A 22128-nucleotide genomic window follows, 5' to 3' on the forward strand; every position below is an offset into this window, starting at 1 on the left:
TAAAGTACTTACAATACATTCAATAATATAATTAATTTAAGTACACTATAAACAAAGTACTCGTACTTAAAAAAAAAAAAAATGGTTCAAATTATTTCAGTATCCGTTTAAAAGTCTTGCTACTGATTTCATTTATGTCAAAAAAATTAATTATCCTATCCCAATAAAATAGTTAAGACTTAAGTATAACGTTTATTTTATTTTTTGTAATAAAAATTAAGTAATCTGCAAATAAAATAACAAATAAGTTATATTTTTAAAAAAAATTATTTAATTACATTTTCATTTAATTTTTCTAAAAACTAACATTCGTTACTAAATTAATTTATTGTTTTAAGATTTAGGTTAACATAAAGTAGGTTAATTACAAAAACATATTACAATCTAGTAAAATACACTGTTCTAATTCACAAGAAATTCCTTCTTAATAAAATAATCTCATAGACCAAGTTTTTATACTAATCGGTAAAACGTTTTGATAAATTAAATTCGCATGTGATTATTGGTTGATATAAATAAAATAATTATTATTTGTAAATAATACAGAGATAATTTAGTGATACGTTTTTGCATTTTTATGGTGACATATATCAAACGGGTTTTCCTTTAGAAATCGTAGTTTAGGTTTACGACTGAATTTTATGGAGGGTTCGATATATTGTGATATCGAAAAATCTGAAACATTTTTAGTCTACTTTTTCAACTGAAAACTTAGTTTGGTTGAAATTTAATATTAATGTTAAAACTGGAAATACTTTGAATGTAAGAATGATTTTAGGCCAATTATCATCAAATTACATCAAAACAGAACTAAATAACTATCGCCAATTAATTTTATAATAACTGCCAGTAATTAAATAAATAAATCATGAAAATCCGTGCACTTCACAAAATGTTGACTTGAACGTTACGGTAAACACTATACGATTTTTCACACACAAGAATTGAGAACTGTTTTTTTAAGTCTACAAAATTAAAAGATATTTTTATAACAATGATTACTCTATCAATTAATTTAAAAAATAATTAAATCAAAACGGTTAAAGGAAAATAAAACATTCCGATATCTAAAGAAAAAAAATGATTTTTTTTATTTTTTGTAAAATAAAATAGAATTTATTCCTGAAATAGAATACAGTAATGTAGCTGATGATAACATAAGAAAAGCTAACGTAGTATTCCTAATAGTAGATAATTTTTTTTAATAGCTATTTGATAGTTTCTTTATCATAATTTTACTGTAATTACGATTAAAATTACATCATATAAAACCAAGCTAAAATATCAAAATATAAATGCATTACGATTATATGTATGTATGTATGCTTATAACTTAAGTAATTAAAACTGATTATCTCTTATGGTATGGTCTTTTGCGACGTAAAACATATTAATTAATTTTAAGTACCTTAAACGAAATTTCCTCAAATTTACTACTTTCTTACCGTAGAGATAACATTTTTTTATGATATAATCTTTTTATAATGCATATAATTTTGCTTTCTGCGGTAAGGCTGAAATTATTTTATAAAAAATATAAAATTAACAAAAAAAAAAACAGAAAATTATTGTTAGAAAAAAACATCGTTAACATATAACAAAATAACACGTTTTAGTTATCTTTGCACTAATGTAATGTATTTTAGGATCCAAAAATAATTTTGAAGACATTGCTATAAACAAACAAACACAGATCAACCGAATTTTTAAAATGACGATGGGTTCAGAATATATTTAGTTTAATATGCGTAAATCGTATGATTATTTCATCATTTTTTTAAAATTTTATTCAAATCTACGAATATCTTTTATTAAGTTGAAAGTTTTGATTTTCTCAACCTGGAACTAGTATGTAAAATCAGCCAATCTCTTGCTTAAACTTCAGCGTATCAGTCAGTAGTCACGCACGAAGCATCCAAGATGCTAACTGACATTTACTGTTTAGAGCCGTTGTCAGAAAGTGAACGGGAATGAGATGAACCTTTGTTCATCTATGAATTCTTCTGCCGAATACTAGGCAAATATAAAGAATTATAACAGTACATGAACTATTCAGAAAAAATTTCGGAACTGGGTGGCTTACTCTATTTAGAACGATTACTCTATATATATATATATCTTTTTGTAAAGTAGCCGGAGGCATGTGCAGCCAGTAGCGCGTCGCACATACAGTAATTGGCAATGGTATGTTGGTTGAGCCATCGTCGCACCCATTAAAAATATCGAAATTAAAATAACCCAAAAAGGCTTTTAGATATTCATCTGAAGAGTATTTATAAGCCCACCTCTGCTACTGAATGTCTCGTTTAGTATAGTAGGAAACGGGGAAAAATTTTCAATCATTGTTCGACATTTATTTATTTTTCTTCACCCCTCTCAAGTTCGAATTTTATAAAATCTAGAAACTGGTTTTTAGATATTTATATGAATATTACACGTACCAAAGATTAAGTTGATATCTTCATTTGCTACCGAGAAGTTCAAAGCCGGGTTTCAAAAAAATTCAAAAATCCATTTTAACTCTTTACACTTGGAATTTCAAAAAACTAGAAATTTGTTTTGAAATATTTATATGAAGATTACTTACCAAAAATCAAGTTGACATCTTCATTTGTTACCACGAGATTCTCAAAAAATAGTAAATTGTATTGTTACTTAATTTTAGCTCTTTAACCACGGAATTTCAAAAAACTCCAACCTTAATGTGTACTTACACCGTAAGAAGAACGTGTACACAAATTTTCAACAATTTATCTTCAGTGGTTTTTGCTGGACGTTGATGAATCAGTCAGTCAGTCAGGAGAAGTTTCTTTATAGGTACGAGATATCTGTAGATATACGAGTATATATAATAATGAACGCTATCAGATGAGACGCAAGAAGTATTATAATGGGACACTGTGCTCTTGAGATGAAAATATTCTTGTTTTTCAGATCCTGTAAGAAGTTCTGAATAGAAAAAATGAGAATACAAAAAGCTCTTTTAACTGAGGTATATTAGGTTTTTCTTTGTAGTCTAATCTAAATAGATTTAGGACACATTTTAGATTTATTACAATGTTAATTGTTTAATATATCGAATCTAAAGCCATGTATAACAAAACAAAAACGTTTTGTTATCTAGGTGGTAATTTAAATATATACGTATTGCCCAATTATTTCCTAAATAAAATATCTTAACTATATATAGTTCAGAAATAAATATTTTTTTTTTGTTTTCTCCTACGCTAGGTTCACTTAAAGTAAGTTATGAAATATTTCTCACGCTGCCATTTTCACAGAGATAATGTTAAACAAGATGCTGGAAGCCCTTTTGTTCCTTGTGCAAAAATGTTTTACTTTTATTTTTTTGCACAAGAAACAGGAAGCTTACCGATAACTCATATAATATTCAACTCTACAAATAAAACCAATTTTGAAACAACTATTATCAAAAAATGGATTATAAAATTAATATTTCTGTCAGTGAAAACAATTCTCACTACTACTCTTGTCCCGTACGATGCTTTATATACATCACACCCATAAAAAAAAACCACTGAGAAAGAGAATGTAAAGAAACAAATATTTATTTTTCTATCTCTTCCGTAAAGAAATAATACATCGCAAATTTAATCGATAGTGCAGGAAATCGAACTACGTTATCAATGAAAAAATAAAATTTCTCTCAGTTTTTTATGATATTAAGGGCTCAACTGCTATGGTCATTAGCCTAAATGGAAATTTGTAGATATGAAAAATCGCAAGCCTAATCGGAATGAAAGGCCGAGACGCTACCATTCCACCTCGGAGACGGCTAAAACTTTCTTCGTAATCAGCGTAAAAATGAAGAATATTTCAAATTACCTCGTTTAAAACATGCTACGCGATCAGAAAATACTTAAAAACCTGAATTAGAGAATCTTATTTGAAAATCTATTAAATTAATACAGATTACGTTAACCATCCGAATACTCTGAAAATGGACAAAAAAAATCGTCAATACCAAAAAACTTGTACTACTGACTTTAAGTTAATAATTACTAAATTCTAATCTATATTACACAATGTGTATTTTAATAAATTAAGGTTGAAAGATTTTTAATTTTAATTTCAGCGTATAAGCTAACCCTACTTTTTAATCACGTTTTCTGTTACGTAATCTGGTCAGGTTTCTCGATTAAATCAAAATCTCTGAACCTTTTGTAAGAAAATTCTTTATTTGATGAACTCTTTTTTTCGTTAAGTCAATACAATACTTTTGATAATTAATATACAATTACTGTTTTTGTGTCAAATCACAAAAACTGTATGCAACAAAACTTGTGCATTAGGTCGAAAAATTATTTTCTTCCTTAGTTGGATTCTTGTTATAAAATTTAAAACTCACATAACACAATACAGATTCTTTTTTAAATCATAATATTACAACAACCAGGGATTTCCAAAACTTCAAAATCTGGAAAAATTTATTTTTTCAGAACACTGAATATTTTCTTACTGTCTTGTGGACTTTTAAGAAAAAAGGTAATCCTAAATATTTTTAATGTGTACTGTATAGCCTAATCAATGCGTGTGATATAAAAATGTACCAGTGGCCCTAAGTAATGTTATTTATTTTTTAAAAACCGACTAAAAACCTATTTTATTTACAACACGTCTCACCTCTAACCCTCTTCTTTTTCTTTTTCCGTTCCTATCACACGTTAATGCGTGCTTACCAGTGCTTTCAAACGTTCTACTGGACGGATCGGGCTGATATTTTTATTTTGCTCGGAATGGCCGCGGATATGTTATTATGCATCGACGGACCTTCAAAATGATTTTCCTGTAAGAAATAAACTTAGAAAGTTCCTCAATCAAGGAATATATGAGGATCTTTTAGGGTGTCTCAAAGTAGACTCAAGTTGGGGTCCGATGACGCTTGATGTCATATCTGTGTCCAATCAATCATGTAGAACGTCCGGACGGACTGGAAATAGGTTTTTAGCCCAATTTTTTTAATATATAAGATACTGGCCTACTGCGTGCGTTAATGTGTGTGCGCGGGCGTGTTGTGCGAAATCTAAATGCCTGCTTTATGTAACTTAATTATGAATATTACTTTAAATATTAATGCAATTTAAAATTCGTCCATCGATAAAGTAGATTTATATTATTATTTTTTTTTTTTTTAATGAAAGAAACCACTAAAAAATTGATCGTTAATTAAGCAATCCGTTAAATAAAGGTTACGTAATACAAGCTGCATGACAGAAATCACATTATTATATAACATCTTGTTGACATATGACAATATCGATAAGTATTCTCTTTTTAATGATATCCTCGTGGTTTAAATTAATATTATTATTTTTTTAAATCAATTATTGAACAGAATAATTACTCTTTTCTCATTGATATGTTTTATTATTTAACCTAGAGCATTATTATTTTTTTTTTAATTACTAGCCCATTCATACCACCCTCGCGGGTGATCATATAATTATAATAATGTTCTTTTATGATGGAAAAGTATTTTTTATGTATGTTTATTTTAGCAGATTTACAAGATTCTCGATTCAAGCCGTATTTATTTTTGAATACTTTAAAACTCTAAATTTTACCAAACGCAAAGATTTCAATGATTTTTTTTATTTCAAAGGGAAAGTTTCTTTAACAGAAAGATTTTTCAAGATAACTTCAAGAAAAGTGGAAACTACAGAAATTTTTTTGTAACGAAAAGTTACATCTTTTAATAGAAGATTTATTCCTAATTTCATACGTCAATCCTTACATCTAAGCGAATGTATACGATTGTAATTACTTTTTTTTTTTAAAGCAAGATCCTGTGATGGTTCTTTAGTAAATTTTTTCCGCATAAATAAAGCGAAGATTTTAAAACTATAGACAATTTGAAAGTACGACATTTTCTTTTTTTTATTTTACTTTTTTTTTAGTCATCACTTCGTATTGGATTTTTATTATGAAATACACACAGTCTTCCGATAGACATATCACACGCTCTGTAGTTGTCTACATTGTTTGTGTACACATTTTTCTTAATGTCATAAAGAAACAAACCGCAAGAAACTAGAATTGAGCAAACGGCTTTTTTCATAAGGTCATCAATTTTATTCGGTTTAATTGTATTTTAAATAATTCTAATTGACTTTTGCAAGGTCCAATCCAGATAACTGTAAAATTAAAAAAGGTTTGTCATACTGCCATTCTAATGTTTAATGGCTACCACACTTAATAAGAAAATTTCAAAAATATATTTCAGTAAAATTAAAAGGATAGTCAAAACATACATACACATAATAAAAACCAGATTTTGTAATACACGTTAAAAAAAATGTATCGAGTAGAAATTTGCTAATAAATTTTTACAAAAGTTGTCTAAGACATTAAAATTTACTAACTTACTGTTTTATAAGAAAATAACACTTAAAAATGTATTAAAAAAACTTTTAAGAAAGATCTTACAAAAAAAGCTATCAACACAGTTGTAATATTTTCCTGGCACTGGCTATTTATTCTTATACAGCGGGAAAATAATTATACATGAATAATGTTATTAACAATTTATTTTTTTGGGATGGAGGTAATTTATGATGAATTTTTATTGTAGAATTATCATTATATGTTTAAATAAACCAAAATATTTTTTGAAATTCAAAATATTGGTATTTAAATACCTTTTTTTGTTCCTCCACCTCCAAAATCACCTTTCAAGAAAATTCTTTTGATTTTTCTACGTTTGCTACGATAAATAGAAGGAACTAAAAAAAAATCTACTGAAAAATGTATAACCAACAAAAAGTTACCTAAGATTTTTTTTTCGGTGGTGTGGGTGAATTTATACTTTTAATAATATTAAAACACAAATAATATTAAAACACAAATAATATTAAAAGTTTTGAAAATTCAAAAACTCGATATTTTTAAACTTTTATCGGCTCTCCCACCCCCAATATATATATATATATATATATATATATATAATTTTTTTTTTTGAGGGGGGTCGCTTGTACTACTGCTAGGCATTTTAAAAAAAATGCAATAAATAACTTTTTTTGATTTTTGTGAAAGAGGGATTTTGGGACAATTTTTTTTTTAATGGTTAAGATAAGCGCATGTACTAAGCTTAATATAAAGTAGGGTGGAATTATGTTTCCAATATTCTGAGAAAATTGACCTCAAATAACCCCTCACCACCTTTAGGGGTGTTTTGTGCTGTACGAATTGAAAAAAGTCAATTAAAAAACCCAATAAAACAAACATCAATCTAAATACATTTCTGTTGAAGTTCTGTTAAAGTTTTATTTTAATAGTATTTTAGATTTTTTTAAGTAGTGTATTAATTTTTTTTTAGACTACCTAGTGTAAAGTCCTAGTAAAGCCAGTTATTTTTACACGGATTTGAATACTAGATCGTGGATACCGGTGTTCTTTGGTGGTTGGGTTTCAATTAACCACACATCTCAGGAATGGTCGAACTGAGAATGTACAAGACTACACTTCATTTACACTCATACATATCATCCTCATCATCCTCTGAAGTATTATCTAAACGGTAGTTACCGGAGGCTAAACAGGAAAAGAAAGAAAGAAGACTACCTAGTGTAGCTGCAAGCTGTCTGGAAAGTTGACATCCGGAAAATCGGCGCTCGGATAATCGGTATCCCAAAGTATACTAAAGCCGATCTAAAAAAAATAAATAAATCCCCATTTACTTCATTTATTAAATTGGATAATATGTGAAAAGTAATGATAATACTTTTTTCAATTTCGGCTTTTTTGAGGTCAGGAAATTTTAACATTAACCCAGCAATTAAAAGAATTGTCCATATTGCTCGAGAAGTAAATTATGGATGAATAATCCGAAATATTCATTCAAATAGAGCGCAACAATATTCTTTATCTTGATTTTTATACACTAAGATTTTTTTTTATAACACTAACATTTTTATAAGAGTGGCATAAAATTGCCATGAACTTAAAAATTCATTCAGGGTAGTAATTAATGAGGTCGTTTTTAATTTTTCGCTGACTTAAGTGGAAATCTAATGAAAAAATTATTATTTTTTTTTTTACATTTTAGTGCATGTTTTTTAAATCTGTGCTGATGTAATCATCACTGTTAATTATTGCATTTTATAATGTTATGATTACATAACCTAATGACAACGATATTCAATATATATTCTCAAACAAAATTTTCCAAGAAAATTGATTGGAAAATTTCCACTAGAAGTATAAAGTTATTAGCAAATTATTTAAAAATCAATCTTTAAGAAACTCTTCTGACTTTCAATTTTTATACAAATGCACGTGCACATTTGAGGTAAAGAGTAATACACATTCCAACATTCCAGATGATGTTATCTGAACTGATTTTATTTTTATTTTTTTCATGTTTAGTTTAAAAATAAAACTAAAAAATGTTATATATAATAATAATTAAACCACCTTAAAGATCCACAAAAAATTGGGAAAAATAATACTTTTTCAATTCATCTTTTCATTTCGAATTCTTGAACTCGGCGCCAAATTAATTTGCTCGAATAAAAAAAAATTTTTTAATATCCAAATTTAACGAATAATTGATAGAATAGGCAATTATTATTTAATTTATATTAATGTTATCAATATGTATGTAGGTTATTTAAATTACCTAAGTCAGTGGTTTTTTTCTCTTTTTTGTTTAACCTCCGGGTCTACAGTTTTCAGAAGATGAGATGGATGATTTGTAGGGTGTATGAAAATGCCATGCCTGACCGGGATTCGAACCCGGGTTCTCCGGATGAAAGGCCGAGACGCTACGACTCGCGCCACGGAAGCCGGCCCGTGTTCAAATTGGTTAAATGACGTAATCATAACGCTTTTATACCATTATACATCTCCCGAAAAATTAGTTTTTTATTATTCTAATAAACAACAGGCTTTACTTTCTGAATGCACCGGGGAAAGGTGTAAAAGCTTTCTGATGTGTTTGGTGTATAGTGAATACCATTACTCCTGGGGAAATTATTCATATTGACTTTTTTTTACCATACATACTCTATAGTCAAAACTATAATTAAAACTAACATATATGTTAATAACATGTTATATTAATAAAAATAATAATAATAATACTCATTGAGAAAATTATGTTTTAAACATAATTTCATGTATTTATATTTACTTCTGTACCGTTATACTTTACATCAGCATCTTTTCAAGATCTTAGAATGCTTTGGCGTTTTTTAATTTATTTACACAGAATGATTTTATTCTAACAAAATTAAGGCACAAAAAAACTAAATCTGACAACTTTTGTTATAAAGACTTTTCGGAACTATTTTAATAAGAATTTATTTTTATTTTATATTTTTGACAGTTAATGAAAATTTATATTTTTTCGTTTTTGTCTTACATTTAGTTTCATAGAAACGATCTATTGAATTTATCAGGTGGTGCCGCTACACAAATTAAGTTTTATTTATTTTGTATTCGTATTATAATGAAATAGAATTTGAAGTGGGAATAAAAAAATTAAAATATCCGGTTACAAAATTGTGCCACTGGAATTTTTTACATTTAAAAAAATATTAAATTCAATTTTTAATCAAATTTATATTATCAATGAACATTGAATGAGTTTCGTAACAAAAATTTTCAGGTTACATATTTAATAAAAAAAAATTGCATGCAGAAAACGCTAGGCTAGTTTGCGGACTTCCGTTTTATCAAACAAGCAAGGGCAAAAGGCAATTGTCGGTCTTTTGTTATCAAATTGCTTCATTGTTCACCAAATTAAAGAAGGAAAAGGAACCCCCACTATCTTCCTTTTAATCCATTTAGACAAATCATTAGCTTATACCCTATTTATAAACATATACACACTTACGTGCGCTCGCACATACACGTTCAATATATTAATATAATCCGTAAGTTTTATTAATTAATATCAAATTTGTAATATTGAAATAGTAAGAAAAATCATTTCCCTGAAAAGAGGGATGAATTCCACGATTAGAATTTTTTTTAAAAATGACGTAAAATCAAATTCAAATCTTGTAGATAAATCCAGAAAATATTCCACCATTTGGTGAATGTCTCATATACTGAAAATACTTACTTCATAGTTTACGGATGAAAGAAATACGTGTTTGAAGGTATATGAGATGAGGATTAGTTTAATTCCAGATAGAGTATAACTACAAGAGAGGCTATCCTCAGATTAATTTTAGATTTTTTTATTTATTCAATGAATAAAAAGGTCATCTACATGGCATTTATGCATTTGAGAAGGCAATTGATAGCAAAGAACAGAACCAAGTTTTTTAAAGAAAATTGGATTGAAAAAAGTAAGAACGGTGTGAATGATTAAATCAGTACGATAGGTAAATTTAGATAGCGTTGATAAAGTGTTGAACAAAAACAAACTCGATACTGTCAAGGATTATCTTGTTCTTGTTGCTTTTCAACTGGTGTGTAAAAAAAAAAACAGTACAGGAACTGAAAGACAAATATTGACAATTTTTTATAAAATTGTTATTATATGTGTATTTTAGAAATATATATAAAAAACTAACACCGATGGTGTGATTACGCTTTTTGTATAATTCAGTGCAACAAAATAACAGCTGATCAACAATGCGCAGTACTGAATTAGTGTTTAAATAATTCTGTAAGGTACATTAAGTATGCTGGATACTGTGAACTGTGCTGCGTGAACGTTTTCTTTGAATTTTAGTTTGAACGGTGATCGGTATGCCATTGAAGTAATGTCGTACTTATTTGTAACAGAGAAATATGCTGATATGGTAGTCATTTCGGGTGCTGCTGCAGTAGAATACGAAATACGTTTTCCGAATTGCAGGATTCCAGATCCCACAACAATTAGCGCGACTCTGCAATCTTCGGGAAACAGGTTCACTACCTAGTATTCATACCATCTACGAACGATCTGTCCAACACGACGCTGTTATGGATGAAATTATTATCGATGCAGTTCAGGCGTCAGTACACGACGTCTTTCTAAGCTGATCGGAGTTTTGCATTCGATAGTTTTAGGACTTATATCGTTATCATAAACAGCTAGTTCAATATCTACATCCAGGAAACTGTCAGCTTCGCTTAGAGTTCTACAATGGTGGAATACACAAATCGACAACTCTATGTTTTGTTTACCGAGGAGGCAAATTTCACTCTAGATGGCATCAACAACTAACTCCATGCGCATACATGGGCTATAAAGTAGATCATGAAACTGTGAAAAACAATTTTCAACACCGATTTAGCTTCAATGGATGGTACGGCCTTCTTCACTATCAACTGTTTGGACAGTTCATATTAATTGGCCGCTTAAATGCTGAGGTCTACTTGCACTTTCTTCAAGAAGAATTACCGCAACTGCTTGAAAATGTTCCTCTAGCGCTGAAATGCAAAGTATACTTCCAGTTCTCATGTGCCGTTTCCACTGGCTTTAATCATTTACCTTAGAAATGGATCGGTCGTGTAGGTCCACGTACCTGGCCACCAAGATCGCCTGATCTAACAATTTTAGATTTTTGGGTCTGGGAATGGATGAAAAATATTTTATACAAAACAAAAATATATTCTCGTAGGAATTAATTGTCCGCATTATGGATGCGGATGAGCAATTTAACAACGGCCCTGAAAAACGAAAAAGAGCAGCAAAATCAGAACAGAAGCCTGCCAAAGAAATGTTGAAAATGGCTGGTTTATTTTTGAACATTTATTATAAACTCTGGTACATACAATTCACTTTGCTCTAGTGTACTGTTTCTAAATGAAATTCAAATTTTTCTAACCTTTCTTTGTTTTATTCAACTTATCTTACACCATCTTGTTCAAAATTAAATTTTCCACAAGTTTTGTTTAAAAGTTTTTGTGTTTATTACCCATTTATCAAAGGTATTGTACATCAAACATAAAAAACCAGGATATTTTACCCCAATTTATTGGTTTTCAGCCGAGATTTCTCAAAAGCTACTGCAGATACGATTTTGAGACCTACTTTATTCGACTTTTCAGATCAAAAACCAAAAGAAATCGTAACTTCTTAACAATGCCAGTACGATCTCAATTCACCATGGTAGCTGAAATCCGAGCGAAATCTTTCACTAGTCGTAACTCGCAAACGAGAGCAATGTATACATTATACTTTTTTTCAAACATTATATATACCACTATATCAAATAAATTATATTATTATTTTATTATAAATTATATCCACCAGATGCAGTTCAAATAAAAGGTAAGAGAACATTCACCTTACTGAAGCACTTTTTAAGTTTTATTCTGCCAGCAGTCAAATTTTACAAATACAGTTAATTTAATTATGTGCATCTTTTAGTCGTTTTTAAATATATTTTAATTTATTAATAAATAATAAAGTTTTTTTAACTATTAATTATATTTTTATTGTGTGTAATATATTTACAGGGGATATTTTATTTTTAATAATTTGAAATAAATATTTTGTTACAATTCTTATTTTTGTTAATATTTTTTGTTTGACCCTCATAAATAATAAACGGTCATAATAATTAAAAATAAAATTCACATAACAGATTTAAAAGGAAATCACATGACAAGATGATTAGGGTTAAATATTATAGGCCTATAATGTATAACATAACATTCAACATGGATTATGAACCTTTACTGAATTATTACTGTCCTTTGTACTTAGGCTGAATATAAATTTATTGTGTTCTTTGTAACAATCTTTTTTTATTATTATTATTATTTGTTGATATATATTTTTTACTTTCTTATTCATTCGCTTGAAAAAAGAGCTGACATTTAGTTTTTAATATAGCACGTAGCACATCTAATGTAAGATAGTATATAGTTAGAAATAAAAATTTATGATAGCTAGAGACCAGACCACCAGCATTGATGTCATCAACGAAATATAAAATTTAGTACAAAAATTTTCATTTCTAGTGATTAATATTTAATAATTTTATACTATTTATGATTAATATTCTTTACATGCATGCTTGGTTGTGTAAACTGATGAACTCATTTTCTGATTCTGTTATAGTTGATTTGTTATTAAAATTACAGATATGCCTACTTTTGAATAAAAAATATTATTCAACTAAATTTTTTAAATTAGTAAAGTCTTTTAGTTATTTCAAAATATTTGATGCAATGTTGGATGATACTTTAATGTTTTAATGGCTTTTTTATTTTTTATTTGTCAAATATCTGTATTAATAAATTTCATATTGTTAAAATGAGTTAAATTAATAGTTTTTTGTACTGTAAAAAAACTGTAAGTTAGGGCTAATCTTTGTTTGTGTTTACTGCATCTTCTTATGTTTCAGCAAGATAGATTCTTTTTACTTTTAATGCTTGGATGTATTTTTCTGTCTGTGATTGAGTATGTGTCCAATCTGTCATATATAGTATTTGTGGGGGCAGTCACTGCAAATTAGATTATTTATTCATTCATGAATTGTTTTGCACGTGTTATTATGGTGTGTGGTGTATATTCATTAGTAATTTACAAATTTAAAGTAAGTGTAATCAGTTTTAAAGCAAGTAAGGTAATGTTAGATTCTAAAAATGTTGACTCTATTTCAGTTATTTGTAAATGAATATCAAATGTTATGCATTTTATGAAACCAGCTGTTTTAGTTTGGTTGTACAGCCGTTAAAATTAAATATATATTAGTATTACATTTTTCAATGTAGTTATTAGCTGACAGAGGTGTGGTTTTTTTTTCAGAAATGAATCAAATCTTTTAACTTATATGATTTTATATAACTGTGTTCCTATGTTAATTATTTACTTATTAATTAACAATAAATAACAAACAGTAAATAATTAAAGTTAATTTTTTACTTTAGACAGATAATGACATCAGAAAGACTAGGCTATATAAAAATAAAATTTGACTCCCAAATTAATTCCCAGACGAGATAAAATGAGTTACTTATACAAGTAACTGCAATAACTACTTTCAGTTCCTTTGTATGTTCTCTCATCTGTATTCTGTGCATTACACTAGGCACTCATCATTGATGTTGTAAAACAATGTAAGATGAATAAAGCAAGAAGAACTTGACTATAGAGCAAAAGTCTGATAATTGAGAATATTTCAAGATTAGAAAGAATTTTTTGAAGATATTTATATGAGTATCAGTTCATGTGAGTAAAATATAGGAAAATAATACAAATACTTGAGGAATGGTTTTATCCGCATATAAAACATTTACTTAGTTAAAGTTTTCAAATGTACAGGATAAAAAAGAGTTTTTTAATAAAAAAAAAAGCATATAAATTGCATATATAAATATTAAATTAATAGACATGTTTTACCCTTTTCTAACCCAAACAGAATTAAACGGGCTAACAAAACCATGAAGGATTCATCATTTCACATTCTACATTTGAAAAATTTAATTAAAAGATGTTGCAATGCTTTTACTTTTGTAAATGTATGCACACATAGATGTATACAAAATTTATATAAACACATATGGTAAATAGTGTAATATTATACTTTCAATGTTCAGGCAATGGGCTACATTCTGGTCTTTTCAACATTTGCTACTCAACCACTTGTAAAAAGTCTAGTAATCAGGGTGTCTGGCTTCTGGCGATTATTAACTGTTGATATTTATTTGATTTTTTCATTCTGTGGAACTGTTAATGTATGGAGAGGAGTTTGGAATCTTCTTAATTTATACTTCTTACCAGGTAATTTAGAATAATCTTTTCCTACAAAAATTATTTATAAATATGTATAACCGATAGATTTGCAGAAAATGACAAAATCATATGATTACAAATTTGGATTAAAATTTTCTTTAATAAACTCAATTTTAATTATGTTATTTATACTATTTATACTATTAATGAAATCATGTTGACAGTTTTAAAAAATAGAAACAGTTTTGCCTTGATGTAACACATCCTTTCACTCAATTGTATGGTTCTTCAATTAGATATTGAAGATATAGACAGAGATACATATTTTATAAAATATAACATACATACTGTAAAGGTGTTGAAATTAATAGGAGAGAGAATTGTTGTAAAATTCTATAAAGAGATGAGCTAGATTGGTGGATCATATCCAGGAAGACATCCAGGTTTAATTAATTTGATAATAGAAGAATGTCCAGAGGGAGAAAATTGTAAAAGAAAACATATATTGGAATTCATAAAACGTATAACCAAGCACATAAGATTTAGAGATTAAAATATTAGCATAGAATAAAAAGAATTGGAGAATAGTATTAGATACAATATTCATGCAGGGCAAAACCATGTATAAAAAATTTTGCAGGGCAAAATCATGTATATTTCAAAACCATACCAATTCAATTTTGAACCCTAATAAATAATTACAGTGTTCTTAATGAAGTACCACTAAAATGTTTCTTAGAAATCTACAGCAGCAAGCAGGAATTTGCTCTGTAGCAGCCTATCCTACCTAACAGTTACATTAACATTTTTCCAGAAAAACTTGAACAATTCAGGTTTGAGGATAATTCTTATGCTCTTTCATGCCTCAAAGTTACATACTTTTTAATATTATGGCACTACACAAAGATTTATTAGTTATTTATGAGCTGTGTACAAAAATTCTAACTTATTTGTTTTTTTCTTTTTTTAACAATGATTTTAACAAGAAAAAGGCAATTTAAAATAAAACAAAAATTATAATATGTTGTTTGTTATTTAGGACAAACGAACTAGTGAATTCTGGCAGTGAAGTAATATGGCGTTTCTAAAGATTTGCTAATTAAATATTTATATATATATATCTATATATATATATATAAAAAATAACTTCTATTGTTAAATTCAAGAATATCTAAAACAATATTATTACATTAATTTACATATATCATGTCACACTTGCACATTCTGTTACTAAGTTAACATAACTTTTAAAGAAGCTGTAATTACATCTAAACAGAAAAATTCATTACAGTATTTCTATGAAAGCACAAATACTCTTTAGCTGACACCACAAAGTTCAGACACCAGAAATACAGCCTGACTGAAATTGTTTTTTTTTTTTTATATTTCCCAGGGTAAAGCATTGCTTTTACTTTCACAACAAATGAGCAATTTACTTTTTGAATCACCTGAATATTTTTTTTTTTTTAAATAACATAAATCTAAAAAGAAGAAAATTTATTAAAAAAAAAAAAATTGAAGATAAAAATAAATTTTGAGAAATTAATTATTAAATAAAAGATCATAGTTAAAGTCTTGAATCGAAGTATGAATTGATAAAAGTGATTGTCTTTCAACTACTTTGCTTTATTTCACATCATGGCGATTCAATTATATTTTATAACATTGTTATTGTATTGTCCATGATAGCAGCAGTTTGTCATGAACATATATTGCTTTATTTTTTTTATATTTTTAAATAATAAACCAAGTACATAAGATTTCACATAAGATGTCTGTTTGAGTTTCTCAAACAGGCATTTTTAGTTTTTGGTGCTGCTACCTCATGGAACATCAGCTGATGTTATTTCTGGTTATGTATATTGAGTTAGGCAAACAAATATTTAAAATGTAGTTGAAAAATATGTTGAACTTGAATTGTGTCTATTTGTTTAAAATTGATCATTTAAGTGATGTTATTACATTACTTTTTACCTTAAGGATTACATTAATGTACATTCTTATTTTAAAACTTACATATTTTCACATTCTAAAACTGCTAAAAAAAAATAATTACCGTTACTGGTGAAAAAACAAACATATTTTGAATTTTTAGATTATCACATTCTGACGCCATAGACTTTTTCTGTAGCCATTGATTCTAATTTTAAACAAATATATTTCTACTCAGAAAGAAATGAAATTGCATTCAAATAATATCTGAAGCTTTATTAACATACCAACTGTATGAAGGTATGTGTAAATAGCTTTTATTTACATAATATAGATTGACATAATATTAAGATTTTCTACATGAACATAAATTTATTTGTTATTATAGATAGAAAGGTGATGAGTTACTGGGTAACACATGTTGCTTGCTTCCTATTATTAGTATTCATAAACTCCAGTAACTCAATTCTAGTGAGAGGGGTGTATATTGATGCAGAAGAAGATGGAGCTCAATGTGTTGACTTCCCTTGCTATTATCTACGATTGTTCTTCCAGGTAAGCCTAATTTAAAAAATACCATTCTCAACTTATTGTAATGTGCTTCCCTAACATCTTCCATTTTTATTTGTTGTTGCCTACATTTTATTTGTTTTGCAACTGTTTCCTTTAATATTTGATCACTTTATTTCCTTATACAACATTTTTGTGTTAACATTAAGTAATGTTTATCAATCTGCACATTGCCAATAAATGCTAACTTTATTCAAATTAATACTGTAGCCAACTAAATGACTTAACTTCATGACATAGAAGGATAAGCATCATTATAAATTTAACCAATTTTTCTTCAGACAAGTATTTTATCATTATTTAATGTCATCTATTCCTGGGAATTTCTGGATATTTGCAGTTTTAGGTTGTCTGAATGAGTTAATAGTTTTCCTTCCTTCAATAGCTTTTATCCTTTATTGTATTTTATCTAACCTTTATTTGTCTTTCCAGTTCCAATTTTACTACACCTTTATCTCTCGAAGACAAACTTTTTAGCAAGTACTTTATCTTCTGAAAGTAAAGTATATTTTTGCTATCATTCACTCTTATAAGAACTGTTTCATTTTTTATTTCTCTCAATTTTCTTTTCACCCATATTTCAAATACCTCCAAGCATTCTCTTTTTTTTTTATTTTCTATGCCTACGGTTTACACACATAAAGTGTACATTCCAAATATATTTAGCACTTTCAATATTTTTTACATAATGTTTAAAATGAACTGAATTTTTGTTTGTTTTATCATAATTTTAGTTTTTAACTATAGTTCTCAATTATAAGAACTTGCAGAAGTCATGTGATTATTGGTTTGGTTAAAATTCAAACAATAATGATAATTAACTTTAATTTTGAACAAATGTAGTAAAAATAACAAAACATATTGAAGTACTAATGTAACCACTTACTATTCTAATTTTGTGAATGGGAGAATAAATTACATGTTAACAAGTACTAATCAAAACAAATTAAAATGAAATAAAAGTTATTTAAATTTTCTCACAGCTTTTCATTTTATTCATATAATGCTCATCAACCATGAAAATCCATGAGTTAATAGTTCAGTGGAGATGCTAGGCTACCCAACAATACAAAAAAACAAAACAAAAAGAATAGATGTTTTTCACATTCTATTGAAATTATTAGTTTTACAAAAGCAGACCTTTAAAATATGCTAAATCAGAATCAGAATATAATAGAACAAATCTAACAAACGTAGGTTCACTATATAAGTTATTATTGCAGTTTAATGAGCAAATTAATTGTTTAGTTTTGATTCATTTCAAACATAATATTTGATGAAAGAAATAATGAATATATAGTTTAGGAAAAAATAGCCAGTTACTCAATGAAATAATATTAATCAGTATCAACTAAACCATATAGGACACTAAGATAATCCACATAATATAGGACTGTGGATTATCTTTATGCATATTAATAAATTTTCCATGAGTATTTTCAATGTATTGAAGGTGTCATACAAGTTAGCATGTTCTTTGCCTTTCCATGCAAAAGATTATCAGTCAGACAAATTGTAATTTAATGCCACAAATACCTTGATACCATTTTTTGCCACCATTGTATTGTTGGGATCTGATTAACAACAAGACCTAGTCTAGCAATTCCAGAAATAACTATAAAATCCTGGATATTAATATTAGCTCCAATTAAAGATGTAAGCTATAAGAACCCTCACCACACAAACAAGAGTCACAACTACAAAAGGGACAATAACAAACTTGTGAGATATCTGGAGGCTTCTAGAATATCATATAAATTTACCAACTTACTAAACGTTAAACTGCATAAGGACCATATTATTGTTTGACATGAATAAGTAGTTGCTTTAAAATCAAGATGACTAACATATTTTTTTTTTTAAATGAAGTTAATGAAACTAAATAAGATGACAACCATAATAAATTAATAATTCTAACTATATGAGTAATGGTATTAAAATAAAATATAAATGAAACATCAAACATCCATCTTTCAGGTTATCAAATTTTAAAGGTTTTAAAGCAATCAACAATTTTAATAAAACATTAAATCCTAAATAATCTTCAAACCCTCAGCTATAAAAAGTATTCTTGTCTCATATCCTTTATAGTGTTAAGTTGAATGTATTTCCAATTATGTTTCTAAGAACATGTAAAAGTTCTCACATATGCTAAAGGAAAATAAAACTAAACAGCACATTTTTCAAACAGCAGACTAATAAAACAAGACCACACAAAACAAAATCAAGTTATTTTGTTTATGAAAGTAAAATTGGTCAATTTTTTTATAGGCAAGAAGAAGGAAAAAATTGTTAAGGCAATTAAAAAAAAGACAAATAGCAAATCTAGTCGGAAAGAAAAGTGAGACTGATGTGTTCCCTGTACCTGTAGTACAAGATGGTATAGAAAAAACACCAATACAGGTTGTAGATCCTTCTCAAGCAGTTTAAATAAAACCAGGTATGTTCATTTATTTTTTATTCATAAATAATAGTTACCTTTAAAAAAATGAAAATATTCAATTTTAATGTAATTATTCACGGGCACTTTTTACCCAAATATAATACAATATCGATATAACTAACTTAAAGAAAAATAATCACTAAATACACTAAATAAGTAAAGTTTTAATAATGAAAATTAAAAATGAAAAATCACTAAAGATAGAAATATTGGTTTATGATTACAAGTTCACTAACATGTGTTTTGTATGTATAACATACACACATGTTTTGTATGTATATATAACAAGACCAGTATAATGTAACTGAGTAATAGATTCCTGCCAATTAAGAAGAAAGTAGCAGAAAATACAATAAAAGTAATCCAAACGAGAACTAAAAGGAATTCTTTTTCTAAGGCTAATAGGTCCGTTATAACAATCATTCTTTGCAATACTGCCCCTAGCACACAGTCAACAGATGTTGATCAATGAGAAGAATTACCGAACCACAGTAGGAATTGTTAAGAAAAAAAATTGTACAGAAAAATGTTAAGGACTCTGATGTTGGTTCTCACACTTCAACTTGGGGGTCGCAGGTCAAGAGGATAGGAATATAAATACTCCAGGAAAGACGAGTTAAGATCAGTTTAAGTGAGGAGTTACTATGCGAATTGTGAAGATGTGAGTACAGGTGTATTGCTGGTAGTGTCCAGCGTGATTGTAAGACGGCATTATCTGTAAACATGTAGTACTGCAGGGTGCAGGGTGGTGTTCAATGTAACGTCACAAGCATTCCAGTGTGGACAGCGGAAGTTGTTTGGTGAGTTCCTATAACAATTAAGGTGAAAAGAGTAAAGTACTAAACTCATTCAAAAATTTTTAGGGTAGTTTTATTTGTGAACAGGAAAGGAATCTGCAATAAAAGAACTTTAGACCAGTCTTCTCTTCCTAGTAATAGAATACCAGTTTATTAAAGGTGTAAATGTTAGTGGTCATGATAATGTTTTTGTCAATGGGACTGAATTCTGGTTTTCAGTATTTAACTACTGATAAATAAATCCTGATGAATACTTTAAATTCTATCTTGTATGTAATCATTGTTTATTATTATTATTAACATTATTGCTTTGTCTTATTTTACTTATGTTCTGAAACTAATAAATTGTAATTATATAAACATTCTTAAATTGTTATCTCTCAATATCCTGATCGAGGTGCGAACACACTACAATATATATAAAGAGAGAGTAGCACTTATACATGTAACCTAAAATAAAAGCTGCAATATTTATAGTAAGGAATAACCAAAGTTCTGAAAAACTTTAGACTTTGAAGAAACAATATTGGCTTTAGATCATATTTATTAGTTTAGTACTATCTTATAAATCACTGAATAGATAGGCTACAGGAATTCTGAGATAGTTAGCAGTGGCTAAAAAAATAGAATGATGAATTTAAAGTTTCAAGGAGTTCATTACTACTAGGTGGGCCAAAGATCACTTCCCATGAAAAAAATCACTTCCCATTATTAAAATATCATAATTTTTTTTCTTTCAGATAAACTTAAATAAAAAAATGATTCAATTTGTAAAAAATTACACCCTCCAAGAAAGAATTAAAAAAAAAAATCACATTTTATTCAAAATGTCACAACAATAATACACAATTAAAATTTAGAAAATTTTACAAAAGTTGAAAATCACCTTCTGGATCAGTGGGATATGCGAGAACAGGAAGACCAAGATCTTTCAGAAATAATGAAAATATTGATTCTGTAAGGAACAGTCTATCAGAGGATGCCACAGTGTCAAAATGAAAATGTTTCACTCCCTCAGGCATTAATCGAACATCATTGCACTGAATATTTTACAAGGACTTATAAATGTTTGCTTACAAAATCTAATTAGTCCATAAAATGGACTTGAACGATTACACATTATGTCTCGAATACTGCTAGCAGTTTATCAACACTGATAATTGATTGATAATTGATATTTCCAGTACTGCCAATCCTCACATTACACATGAACATCCTTTACAGTTACAGTGTGGTTTGTTCTTTCTCAATGAAGTTTTCATCCCGCTGTATTTTTTTTAATACAGCCCAGTGTTTTGGCAAGAGTGAATAGCAGCAATAGATATCAACTTAGTGCTTGAGTAATTTTTTATTCCACACCTTAGAGATGTTGTCAAAGAGGCCTGATTTCAGCAAGATGGAGCCACAGCTCACACCAGCAGAGCCACAAATGAGTTTCTTAGGTAAAATTTTGGAAGTTGAATAATTTTGAGAAATTTAGAATTTTCATTGTCCTCCAAGGTCACTGGATTTTATGGTTGCTGATTTTTTTTTGGGCTATTTGAAAGAAAAGATTTAAAATTTAGCCTTAAAATTTAGAAGAGCTAAAAAACAATATTCTAACCATAATAGTGGCATGTTAAAAATAAGAGACAAGTAAAAATATTTGGTCTTGGCTACACCAAGCATAAGTCTTTTGCAACCTTACTGGGAGAGAAATCCAGAACACAAGTGAGAGATTTCTAATCTTGTTACAATTAGAT

At 28.0% G+C, this 22128-nt stretch overlaps 1 protein-coding gene and 1 long non-coding RNA gene across 10 annotated transcripts in view; one reads left to right on the forward strand and one right to left on the reverse strand.

The window, feature by feature from the left end:
- fusl (transmembrane protein fuseless) overlaps positions 1-22128 on the forward strand; it is a 132679-nt gene that overhangs the window by 107003 nt on the left and 3548 nt on the right. For all 8 annotated transcript variants that reach the window (XM_075368660.1, XM_075368655.1, XM_075368659.1 and 5 more), the window contains 3 exons: positions 14509-14692; positions 16965-17131; positions 19418-19586. In XM_075368660.1, coding sequence (XP_075224775.1) covers positions 14509-14692; positions 16965-17131; positions 19418-19576 — 510 coding nt within the window. In that variant the 3' untranslated portion in view covers positions 19577-19586. The remainder of the gene's footprint in view (positions 1-14508; positions 14693-16964; positions 17132-19417; positions 19587-22128) is intronic.
- Positions 1-22128, reverse strand: part of LOC142326293 (uncharacterized) — a 170519-nt gene that overhangs the window by 101736 nt on the left and 46655 nt on the right. The gene's annotated exons all lie outside the window — the stretch shown is intronic.

The sequence above is a fragment of the Lycorma delicatula genome, chromosome 6, assembly GCF_047948215.1.
Source record: "Lycorma delicatula isolate Av1 chromosome 6, ASM4794821v1, whole genome shotgun sequence".
NCBI lineage: Eukaryota > Metazoa > Arthropoda > Insecta > Hemiptera > Fulgoridae > Lycorma > Lycorma delicatula.